Source organism: Mustela putorius, unplaced genomic scaffold (genome assembly GCF_011764305.1).
Source record: "Mustela putorius furo isolate JIRA1106 unplaced genomic scaffold, ASM1176430v1.1 tig00003983_pilon_pilon_pilon, whole genome shotgun sequence".
Taxonomy (NCBI): Eukaryota; Metazoa; Chordata; class Mammalia; order Carnivora; family Mustelidae; genus Mustela; species Mustela putorius.
In genome coordinates this window covers 5,614,793-5,627,425 of record NW_025422123.1, presented here as the reverse complement: position 1 = coordinate 5,627,425, position 12,633 = coordinate 5,614,793, and the positions used below count along the sequence as shown (strand labels likewise).

Sequence of the window (12,633 nt, the reverse complement as noted above, 5' to 3'; positions counted from 1 at the left end):
CTTAGTGGGAAAATTTTGAGTTTCTTACCTTAATATCCGGTATAGGTTTTTTTTTTATAAACATATATTTTTATCCCCAGGGGTACAGGTCTGTGAATCACCAGGTTTACACACTTCACAGCACTCACCAAAGCACATACCCTCCCCAATGTCCATAATCCCACCCCCTTCTCCCAAACCCCTCCCCCCAGCAACCCTCAGTTTGTTTTGTGAGATTAAGAGTCACTTATGGTTTGTCTCCCTCCCAATCCCATCTTGTTTCATTGATTCTTCTCCTACCCACTTAAGCCCCCATGTTGCATCACCACTTCCTCATATCAGGGAGATCATATGATAGTTGTCTTTCTCTGCTTGACTTATTTCACTAAGCATGATACGCTCTACTTCCATCCATGTTGTCGCAAATGGCAAGATTTCATTTCTTTTTTTTTTTTTTTGAAATTTAAAGAAAAAATTTATTGAAAATCTGAAAAACAATTCCTAAAAGATTGACTTTTCCAGAAAACTGTAGCTACACAATGCATTGCGTCTATTATGTTAAAATGTGCATTAGACACAAATACAAAAACCATGAAACAAGCCACCATTCTTCAACAATCCGAGCGCAGGTAAAATGCCTAAGAACAACATGGATGGCCTGCAGGACGGGCTCCTTACCTGAAGCACCATTAAAAAAAAAAAAGCACAAACGGATGAGTGTGTTCCGTTATATACACTGAAGTGAACCTTTGGCACTAGGAATCAGAGCATTTGTCATAGAGCATTAACACATATTATAAAAGTGCGTAGTGTCAAAGGAATAGAACCACCAGCATTCAAAGCAGCTTTGTCGACTAGGCAATAGAAGATTTCATTTCTTTTGATGGCTGCATAGTATTCCATTGTGTATATATACCACACCTTCTTTCTCCATTCATCTGTTGATGGACATCTAGGTTCTTTCCATAGTTTGGCTATTGTGGACATTGCTGCTATAAACATTCGGGTGCACGTGACCCTTTGGATCACTACGTTTGTATCTTTAGGGTAAATACCCAACAGTGCAATTGCTGGGTAATAGGGAAGTTCTATTTTCAACATTTTGAGGAACCTCCATGCTGTTTTCCAGAGTGGCTGCACCAGCTTGCATTCCCACCAACAGTGTAGGAGGGTTCCCCTTTCTCCACATCCTCGCCAGCATCTGTCATTTCCTGACTTGTTGATTTTAGCCATTCTGACTGGTGTGAGGTGATATCTCATTGTGGTTTTGATTTGTATTTCCCTGATGCCGAGTGATATGGAACACTTTTTCATGTGTCTGCTGGCCATCTGGATGTCTTCTTTGCAGAAATGTTTGTTCATGTCCTCTGCCCATTTCTTGATTGGATTATTTGTTCTTTGGGTGTTGAGTTTGCTAAGTTCTTTATAGATTTTGGAAACTAGTCCTTTATCTGATATGTCGTTTGCAAATATCTTCTCCCTTTCTGTCAGTTGTCTTTTGATTTTGTCAACTGTTTCCTTTGCTGTGCAAAAGCTTTTGATCTTGATGAAATCCCAATAGTTCATTTTTGCCCTTGCGTCCTTTGCCTTTGGCGTTGTTCCTAGGAAGACGTTGCTGCGGCTGAGGTCGAAGAGGTTGCTGCCTGTGTTCTCCTCAAGGATTTTGATGGATTCCTTTCGCACATTGAGGTCCTTCATCCATTTTGAGTCTATTTTTGCATGTGGCTGTCCAATTTTCCCAGCACCATTTATTGAAGAGGCTGTCTTTTTTCCATTGGACATTCTTTCCTGCTTTGTCGAAGATTAGTTGACTGTAGAGTTGAGGGTCTATTTCTGGGTTCTCTATTCTGTTCCATTGATCTATGTGTCTGTTTTTGTGCCAGTACCATGCTGTCTTGATGATGACAGCTTTGTAATAGAGCTTGAAGTCCGGAATTGTGATGCCACCAACGTTGGCTTTCTTTTTCAATATCCCTTTGGCTATTCGAGGTCTTTTCTGGTTCCATATAAATTTTAGAATTATTTGTTCCATTTCTTTGAAAAAGATGGATGGTACTTTGATAGGAATTGCATTAAATGTGTAGATTGCTTTAGGTAGCATAGACATTTTCACAATATTTATTCTTCCAATCCAGGAGCATGGAACATTTTTCCATTTCTTTGTGTCTTCCTCAATTTCTTTCATGAGTACTTTATAGTTTTCTGAGTATAGATTCTGTGCCTCTTTGGTTAGGTTTATTCCTAGGTATCTTATGGTTTGGGGTGCAATTGTAAATGGGATGGACTCCTTAATTTCTCGTTCTTCTGTCTTGCTGTTGGTGTAGAGAAATGCAACTGATTTCTGTGCATTGATTTTATATCCTGACACTTTACTGAATTCCTGTATAAGTTCTAGCAGTTTTGGAGTGGAGTCTTTTGGGTTTTCCACATATAGTATCATATCATCTGCGAAGAGCGATAATTTGACTTCTTCTTTGCCAATTTGGATGCCTTTAATTTCCTTTTGTTGTCTGATTGCTGAGGCTAGGACCTCTAGTACTATGTTGAATAGCAGTGGGAGAAGAGAAATCATAAAGATCAGAGCAGAAACCAATGAAATAGAAACCCAAAAAACAATAGAACAAATCAATGAAACTAGGAGCTGGTTCTTTGAAAGAATTAATAAAATTGATAAACCCCTGGCCCGACTCATCAAAAAGAAAAGAGAAAGGACCCAAATAAATAAAATCATAAATGAAAGAGGAGAGATCACAGCTAACACCAAAGAAATACAAACTATTATAAGAACATACTATGAGCAACTCTACGCCAATAAATTTGACAATCTGGAAGAAATGGATACATTCCTAGAAACATATAAACTACCACAACTGAACCAGGAAGAAATAGAAAGCCTGAACAGACCCATAACCAGTAAGGAGATTGAAACAGTCATTAAAAATCTCCAAACAAACAAAAGCCCAGGGCCAGATGGCTTCCCGGGGGAATTCTACCAAACATTTAAAGAAGAACTAATTCCTATTCTCCTGAAACTGTTCCAAAAAATAGAAATGGAAGGAAAACTTCCAAACTCATTTTATGAGGCCAGCATCACCTTGATCCCAAAACCAGACAAGGATCCCATCAAAAAGAGAGCTATAGACCAATATCCTTGATGAACACAGATGTGAAAATTCTTACCAAAATACTAGCCAATAGGATTCAACAGTACATTAAAAGGATTATTCACCACAACCAAGTGGGATTTATTCCAGGGCTGCAAGGTTTATTCCAGGGCGCCTGCAAGGTTGGCTGCCTTCGGCTCAGGTCAAACATCCATCGATCAGTCAATGTGATACAACTCAAAATCAATAAAAAAATCTTTAAAAAAAAAAAAATCCACAAATCAGTCAATGTGATACAACACATCAATAAAAAAAGAACCAGAACCATATGAAACTCTCAATAGATGCTGAAAAAGCATTGACAAAGTACAGCATCCCTTCCTGATCAAAACTCTTCAAAGTGTAGGGATAGAGGGCACATACCTCAATATCATCAAAGACATCTATGAAAAACCCACCGCAAATATCTTTCTCAATGGAGAAAAACTGAAAGCTTTTCCGCTAAGGTCAGGAACACGGCAGGGATGTCCATTATCACCACATTCTAACTTTTTTGTGTGGAGAGGATTCTTTGAGAAAGTTACCCTGATTGCTAACATTAAAAATCTCTCTCCTTATAGCCATCACATTCTGGTCTTACTTCTGCCATTTAGGACCATACATTGAGACTTTCAATGACATGAAATCCCATCAAATATCTGAAGATAACATGATACTCCCAACTCTGTTTTTCCCCCCTAGGTCAAATATCTCCATATATTTTCCTTGAATGATGTTGTTTATATCATTGGCCTATTTTTTTTCTATATTGCTCATTTCTTAATGATTTATAGAAGTTCTTTATGTATTATGGATACTAACTCTTTGTTATATATGCTGATAATATTTCCCCCCAGAATATCATTTAGTTTTTAGTTTTTCCCATGATAATTTTTGCCATATGGAAGTTCTTAAATTTTTTCGTATAGTCAAGTATGTCAGTTTTTTTCCTTTGTGGTTCCTGGGTTTTGCATCTTAAGAACATATTAATATAATCCTGTATTGTCCTCTGGTTCATTTATAGGTTTTGTTTTATTTTTCACCTTACTTATTTAAGGTTGCATTCGTTCACTCAAAGGATCTTTGAAATTCATCCATGTTGTTGCATGTATCTGTTTTTTAAATTTAAGCTTTCATACTTATGTCTATAATCCATCTTGACTAATTTTTAGGTATGACAAGAGGTCAAGAACAAGGATTAGGTTTATTTTATTTGTTTGCTTGTTTGTTTTATTGTTCAAGGTTTATTTTAGATGTCACAGTTCAGATTTTTTTCATATTAAAGATCTTTTCCATTTCCTGCATTGATTCTGCTTAATTGGAGCTATCTGTTGCAATTGCCCACATGGTTTTCTTATTTCAAGTTGCTAAATCTCAAGTTATTGTCTTTTGCTTGCTCATTTCTATGAAAGAAAATCTGTATTGATTGATCATAATAGTTAGAGAGGATCTCCTCAGCCATTGTGTAGGTCAGACCCCAATTTCCACAATGGGTTACAATTCCTCCAGTGACATAGTAGGTGAGTACAGAAGTCCTGCAGTGTCCAATTACCCACTTCAATTTCCTAGTGACACCTGGAAGAAATTCTGTGGCCAGCACGCCATACTCCAGTTAGAGTTTCCAAAGTCCTCCAATGTTTCCATTCCAACTGTACCTCCTTCTTTCTAACATAGCTCTAAGAGAGGTAAAACTGAAAATGCTCTAACTCTGGCTTGGTCAAGATTTTTTTTATCTTAGTCTTCACTTAACTGAAGATTTTCTTCTTTACTTCCACTGTCCTGTGTTCATGAATAAATAAGATCTGTGTGTTGGTTCATAGTGTCCTCTTTCAGTTTAGAGCAATTACATAGTAGCTGATTTGGGGCTGTATGTACAGTGTAGGTTTATACCTCTCAGAATGTTGACATATGCCCCATTCCTATTGTTGCTTTTCCTACTGCCAGAGAAAAATTTATTTGACCAGGGAGTTGCAGTACTGACATGAATGAGCCTAGTTTGAACCTCTTGGTCAACAGAGAGAATTCCACTGATCAAGAGCTATTTATTTAGTGTCTAGCACTGTGATTACAGTCACTTCCTTGTATCTTATTCCTTCTGCTTATGAAAAGTATAAGCAATACACAAACTATTGGAAATGAACAACTATTCCTAATTACTCATTTCTCCACTCTCAACCCATATTGTTATGGTTCCCTCCTTAAAAGTGAAAAATATTTAAAATTGATTTTCAGAAACACCATGGTAGCTCAGTCATTAAGCGTCCACCTTCAGCTCAGGTCATGCTCTCAGTGTCCTGGGATCAAGCCCTGCATCTGGCTCCCTGCTCAGTGGGAAGTCTGCTTTTCCCTCTCCCACTCCCCCTGCTTGTCTTCCCTTTCTTGCTGTTTCTCTCTCTGTCAAATAAATAAATAAAATCTTTTTAAAAGAATAAAATAAAATAAAATTCATAGAGAACAATGATTTTGCACTAGAGTCAAGAATAGGTTAAGTTTCATAACAGAATCTGCAGGACTCCTCTTCCCTTTACTTTTAGGGACAAAAATGCAATGGCTAGGACACAGATGAGGACTACAACTCATATCTGGTGTAATTACTTGAGTTAGCTCACCTGTTCAATCTGTTTATACCATGTCATCAGCACCTCCTCTAGCTGACGAACAGTTTCTGAATTGCTAGCTGCAGCTGTCACTTCTTCAAATGTGTGCAGTTTGGAAAAATCAATATTGTCTACCTTCTTTAACATAACTGTTCCCTCGATACTTACTCTAGCACCTAAGAGGGAAGAAACAATATTGAGAAGAGGTTTTTAACGTCAATGCGTGGTTTCCAGCTATAATTACTCAAATGTTAAAGATCGAATACCTTATAGAAATATAATACAAATTGATCATTAGATCGTGATGTGATAATTTTTAATAATATTATTTTAATAACAAAATAAAATTATACATTTTTAAAAGAGCTAATAGTGAAGCAGTATTTTAAAATGCGGTGAAATTTTTCATTAATAATATAAGAATAGACTCCTCCCACTACGATGGAAGAAAAAAACATATCGTACTCCTGCAAAGATCCCTGGAAATGAGAGGATCTAGGGATCTGATTTCTTACCTCTAGGTCTCATAATTACTTTGATTAACAATTTCTTTTAAGATGGAATGTTTTTCCTCTAATGATTACCTTTAGTAACATATCTTACAGGAGTGCCTGGGTGGCTCAGTCAGTTAACTACCTGCTTTTTTTTTTTAATGCTTTCATGTTTTATTCGAAGTCTGACATGTAGAGTAGCTGGCATAGCTATCTTTAACTGCCAGAAAGCATCTCAGAATAACTACCTGCTTTTTTTTTAAAGATTTTATTTATTTATTTGACAGAGAGAAATCACAAGTACACTGAGAGGCAGGCAGAGAGAGAGAGAGAAGGAAGCAGGCTCCCTGCTGAGCAGAGAGCCCTATGTGGGACTCGATCCCAGGACCCTGAGATCATGACCTGAGCCGAAAGCAGCGGCCCAACCCACTGAGCCACCCAGGCGCCCCACTACCTGCTTTTGACTCAGGTCATAATCCCAGAGTCCCTGAGATTGAGGCCCATATCCAGCCACTTGCTCAGCAGGGAGTCTACTTCTTCCCTTGCCCCTCCCCCTGCTCATGAGCTTGCATGTGCTCTCTCCCTCTCAAAAAAATAAATAAAATCTTTTTAAAATAACATATATTATAGTTAATTTGCTCATTTTTAGCAATTTACTAAGCACTAAATTTTATACTTACCATCTAAGAATGAAAGGTATCTGCTGATGGTTTCAGTAAAAATGTGTTTTTCAGATTCTCCTTGCTTGGACTGGTTTAGAGCACCCCAGTTATTTGTTGCAAGAATAGCTGGTAGAAATACACTTGACAGCATATTCTTAATCCCATTTAGGATTCCTGTTGATGCATCCAGTACAGTAAATAGCACTTCCTGAAAGGGAAGTGTTGAAAAGTGATTTTATATGCTAATCCCATTAAAGAACTGAAAATCATAACCTATTTCACATTACAACATGCATAGATAATACTTTTATATACTAATAGGAAAACATAAGTGGTCATGAAAATGAGAGTTCTAAAATCCCCAAGTTTATATTCTGCCTCCATTCTAACCGTTCACATATAGGTTGATCAAGGAGACATTTTCCTTAATGCTTTAGTTTCTACCTAGGGAAGGAGACATGGCCTGGAGCCTATACAATATGAAGGAAATGAAGCTGAGCTTTCTGCAGAAATTGCTTAGTAGAAATGGAACTATAAAAACTCCAGTAGGATAGGGAAAGAGCAATGATACTAGCCCAGCATTTTAAGTGGGAAAAATGATCAGCTGAAGAAATCAAAGGCACAGAAATCAGAAATCCAGCATTTATGAGTATGACAACTAAATTCATACAATTTAAATGACATGGAAATCCCAAGCCAAGAAATTAAGATTAAAAAAACTTGCCCAGGACCTGAAAGATTCCCTGAGGAATTCTATAAAACATTCAAAGAAGAACTAATACCTATTCTCCTGAAGCTGTTTCAAAAAATAGAAACAGAAGGAAAACTTCCAGACTCTTTCTATGAAGCCAGCATTACCTGATCCCCAAGCGAGGCAAAGACCCCATCAAAAAGAATAATTTCAGACCAATATCCCTGATGAATATGGATGCCAAGATTCTCAACAATATCCTAGCTAAGAGGATCCAATAATATATTAAAAAGATTATCCACCATGACCAGGTGGGATTTATCCCTGGGATACAAGGGTGGTTCAACATTTGCAAGTCAATCAATGTGATAGAACAAATCAATAAGAGAAGAGAGAAGAACCAAATGGTCCACTCAATTGATGCAAAAAAAGCATTAGACAAAATACAGCATCCGTTTCTGATTTAAACTCTTCAAAGTATAGAGATAGAGGGAACATTCCTCAACTGCATAAAATCTATTTATGAAAAACCTACGACAAATATCATTTTCAATGGGGAAAAGCTGACAGCCTTCCCTTTGAGATCAGGAACACAACACAGATGCCCACTCCCACAACTATTATTCAACATAGTACTAGAAGTCCTAGCAACAGCAATAGACAACAAAAGAAATAAAAGGTATTCAAATTGGCAAAAATTAAGTCAAACTCTCTATCTTCACAGATGACATGATACTTTATATGGAAAACCCAAAAGACTCCACCCCCAAACTACTAGAACTCATACAGCAATTCAGTAATGTGACAGGATATAAAATCAGTGTATAGAAATCAGTTGCTTTCTTACACATTAACAATGAAAATATAGAAAGGGAAATTAGAGAATCGATTCCATTTATTATAGAACCAAGAACCATAAGATACCTTGGAATAAACCTAACCAAAGAGATAAAGGATCTGTACTCAAGGAACTACAGAACATTAATGAAAGAAATTGAAAAAGACACAGAAAGATGGAAAAGCATTCCATGCTCATGGATTGGAAGAATAAACATTGTTAAAATGTCTATACTGCCCAGAGCAATCTACCTTTTCAATGCCATCCCAATCAAAATTCCACTGGCATTTTTCAAAGTGCTGGAATAAACAATTATAAAATTTGAATGGAAGCAGAAAAGATTCCAAATTGCTAAGGAAATGTCGAAAAAGAAAAACAAAGCTGGGGCATCACGTTGCCTGATTTCAAGCTTTACTACAAAGCTGTGGTCACCAAGACAGCATGATACTGGAACAAAACAGACACATAGACCAGTGGAACAGAGTGGAGAGTCCAGATATGGACTTCCAACTGTGTGGTCAAATAATCTTCAACAAAGCAGGAAAAAATATACGGTGGAAAAAAGACAGTCTCTTTGATAAATGGTGCTAGGAAAATTGGACAGCTATGTGTAGAAGAATGAAACTCAACCATTCTCTTACACCATACACAAAGATAAACTTGAAATGGATAAAAGACCTCAACATGAGGTAGAATCTATCAAAATCCTAGAGGAGAACATAGGCAGTAATCTAGGAAAGCATAGGCAGTAATCTCTTTGACATCAGCCACAGCAATTTCTTTCAATACATGTTTCCAAAGGCAAAGGAAACAAAAGCGAAAATAAACTTTTGGGACTTCATCAAAATCAAAAGCTTCTGCACAGCAAAGGAAACAGTCTAAAAAACAAAGAGGCAACCCACGGAATGGGAAGATATTCGCAAGTGACACTACAGAGGGCTGATATCCAATATCTGTAAAGAAAAAATTGAGAGGGCGCCTGGATGGCACAGTTGGTTAAGCAACTGCCTTCAGCTTAGGTCATGATCCCAGAGTCCCAGGATCAAGCCCCGCATCAGACTCCCAGCTCTGTGGGGAGTCTGCTTCTCCCTCTGACCTTCTCCCATCTCATGTTCTCTCTTTCTCTCTCTCCCAAATAAATAAATAAAAATTTTTTGGGGGGGGGGACACATTGTGATACCACCTCACACCAGTTAGAATGGCCAAAATTAACAAGACAAGAAAAAACTAGTGTTGGAGAGGATGTGGAGAAAGGGGAATCCTTTTATACTGCTGGTGAGAATGCAAGTTAGTGTGGCCACTTTGGAAACAGTGTGGAGATTCCTTAAAAAATTAAAAATAGAGCTACCCTATGACCCTGCAATTGCACTACTGGGTATTTACCCCAAAGATTCAGATGCAGTGAAAAGAAGGGCTGTAGGTACCCCAATGTTCATAGCAGCAATGGCCACAATCACCAAACTGTGGAAAGAGCCAAGATGCCATTCAACAGACAAATGGATACAGAAGATATGGTTCATATATACAATGGGATATTACGCCTCCATCAGAAAGGATGAATACCCAACTTTTGTATCAACATGGATGGGACTAGAATAGATTATGCTGAGTGAAATAAGTCAAGCAGAGAAGGTCAATTATATAGTTTCACTTACTTGTGGAGCATAAGGAATAACATGGAGGACATTAGGAGAAGGAAGGGAAAAGTGAATTGGGGGAAATTGGAGGGGGAGACAAACCATGAGAGACTGTGGATTCTGAGAAAGTGGGGATGGGGGTGGGGGTATGGGTGAGCTTGGTGGTGGGTATTAAGGAGGACACATATTGCAGGGGTACTAGGTGTGGTGCCTAAACAATGAATCTTGGGGCATTGAAAAAATTAAATTAAATTAATTTTTTTTTAAATTGCCCAAAGCCATGAAAAAATTTTTTCAACTGTGAGTGCATTTAACTCACAGAAGAATACAACAGCTACTAGTCCAGTTTGATGCTATTGATTTGATTTGTGCTAAGGTGTCTTTCTCACAATTGCATCTGCACCATTAGGAAAATGTCAGCACAGTAAAAAGGACAAATTTCTTAGTATTATAATAAAAATACATTTTGACCTTGTAGATTCCATGGAAGAGTCTTAGGGACCATGCTGAGGCTCACTGGTATACTGATGTTCAACCATGATTGTATTTACACAGTTATAATGATATAAACAAACATCTAGCTAAGCAAAATAGAATATAACTACATTGAAAGAATGAAGGGATAGAACATGGCAGGAGAAGAAGAGGATAAAAAAAAGAGTTAAACGCTCATTTTCCATAGGGAAGAGTCGATAGATAATGCCTAACCTGGCAAAGGAGCAGTTAGAGCCTATTACTTGGAGATATGGAGGCAAATCAAAGAATCTGCTGAGAGTTAAAGTTTGTTTCTAGAGAGTGAGATTGAAGTCAGTTCTTATAACAAGACTTCCAGAATTTCTTCCTTTTTTTAAAAACTGCATACAACTGTGACAAAATAAAAACTACATAATAAAAAAAAGAACGGGTTGTCACAGACAAGCTGAAGGGAGAATTCATGAAATGGAAGATACACTGAGGAAACAAATCCACATGTTTGCAGACATCATGGCAAAACAGTTTCAAAGACAAAGGACAAAAACAAAGAAAAGAGAGATCACTTATGAAGTACACTTACAGGATAAGTTTCATCAGCTTCCAGAGATATCAGAACAAAATATCTACAAGGAGTTAGAGGGAAATAACTCCCAGGCCAGAATCTAAAACCAAGCTAAACAACCTCTCTTAAAGCAAACTTTTGGCATAAAAAGAAAAGGAGAAAAATTTACAACCCTTCCTATTGTAAAAAGGAAGACTTTTATTTACTAAGACTCTTTAAAATAATAGAAAACTAGTATTTGTTGAGGGACTACTATGTTAAGCAACATAAGAACTTGCTGATATTATCATTTAGTCTCACCAAAATGCTTTAAGGTGGGTATGACCATTCCCAATTTAAGAATGTAAAAACCAACATTAGGGGAATCTGGGAAGGGCATATAGGATGTCTCTGTATTACCTTCTAACTTTCTGTTAATCTAAAATTATTCTAAATAAAAAGCGAAAAACAACTTTAAAAAACAAAGTATGTAAAACCCTAAGTCACAGACAGAAAAGAAAAGCAACCTGTCAAGGAACACCACTCATCAGTGGTGAGGCTAGGAGGCAAATTTGGGTCTATCTGAATAAAACTGCTGTTTTTCCCAATCTAACAAGCTGCCTTTCTGGGACTAAGTAAGCAATGTCTAGGTCAATTCTCTCTTCTTTCTGAAACTGTCAAAGAGTTAAAATATTAAGGAAAGAAGAGGCTAAATAAAGTAACTTATACTCAGAATTGTGTGAACTGCATTAAATTCACTCCCAGTGAATGGAAAGATGGAAATTATTTGCACACCATCCTAGAAGAAATGGAATTTTCATGAATTTTAAAAGCAGTATCTAAGGGATAAATATCACTGAGCTCTATTATAGTAATTTCTCAGTTTCTTTGAATACATGAATACATTATTTTTCTTGGGACTCAATTCAGTCCTATGTGTAGAAAGGAGATAAAGTAAAGTGAAAATATGACTATGACGGTATGTTCAATGTTTATAGGCTGGTGATGTCAATACATGGCAGAATAGAATGGCCCTTATTTTTGTCTCTTAACAAGAACCAGGAATTTAGTTTTTATCCATGGACAAAAGTGGCATTATGAGAGCTTGGGCATCCAGCACCATCTGCCAAGGAACTCAGGAGGAGTCTCACCCACCATGCATCAGGGAACAGGCATACAGACTTCAGTCCTGGTGTGGAAACTGCAGTGGCCATGTACCAACTTCAGCCCCACTCAGATACTGTCTAGGGGCCCCTAGAAAGCACTCTTAATCACTCACAGACAGAAGAGCCTTCATGGAAGTCCAGATTTCCAGAAAAGAAGTTCTAGCACACAGTTGGAGCAAAAAAAAAAAAAAAAAAAAATGAGTTTGGGTGCACTGGGTAAGGTAAGAGGAGCACCTTGACTTTATGTGTATTACCCCTCCCCCAAGGCAGCATAGTTTAGGACCAAGAGAGATCTTCTCAGCCTTCAATTTCTCTTGCAGGGGAAAGTAAGAGTATGTTAGTGAGCATCCAACTTCCCCAGCTGTGTATGATGCTGCCAAAGAGGTTCATTTCTCTCCCACCCTATCCAGAGTA

General features: G+C 37.5%; 1 protein-coding gene across 1 annotated transcript in view; it reads right to left on the bottom strand.

Annotated features, from left to right (window-relative positions):
- Positions 1 to 12,633, bottom strand: part of DNAH8 (dynein axonemal heavy chain 8) — a 365,321-nt gene that overhangs the window by 324,767 nt on the left and 27,921 nt on the right. Inside the window, exons 6-7 of the mRNA XM_045071144.1 lie at positions 6,891 to 7,080; positions 5,732 to 5,895 (exon numbers count right to left, since the gene is read on the bottom strand). Of these exons, the coding sequence (XP_044927079.1) occupies positions 5,732 to 5,895; positions 6,891 to 7,080 (354 nt within the window). The remainder of the gene's footprint in view (positions 1 to 5,731; positions 5,896 to 6,890; positions 7,081 to 12,633) is intronic.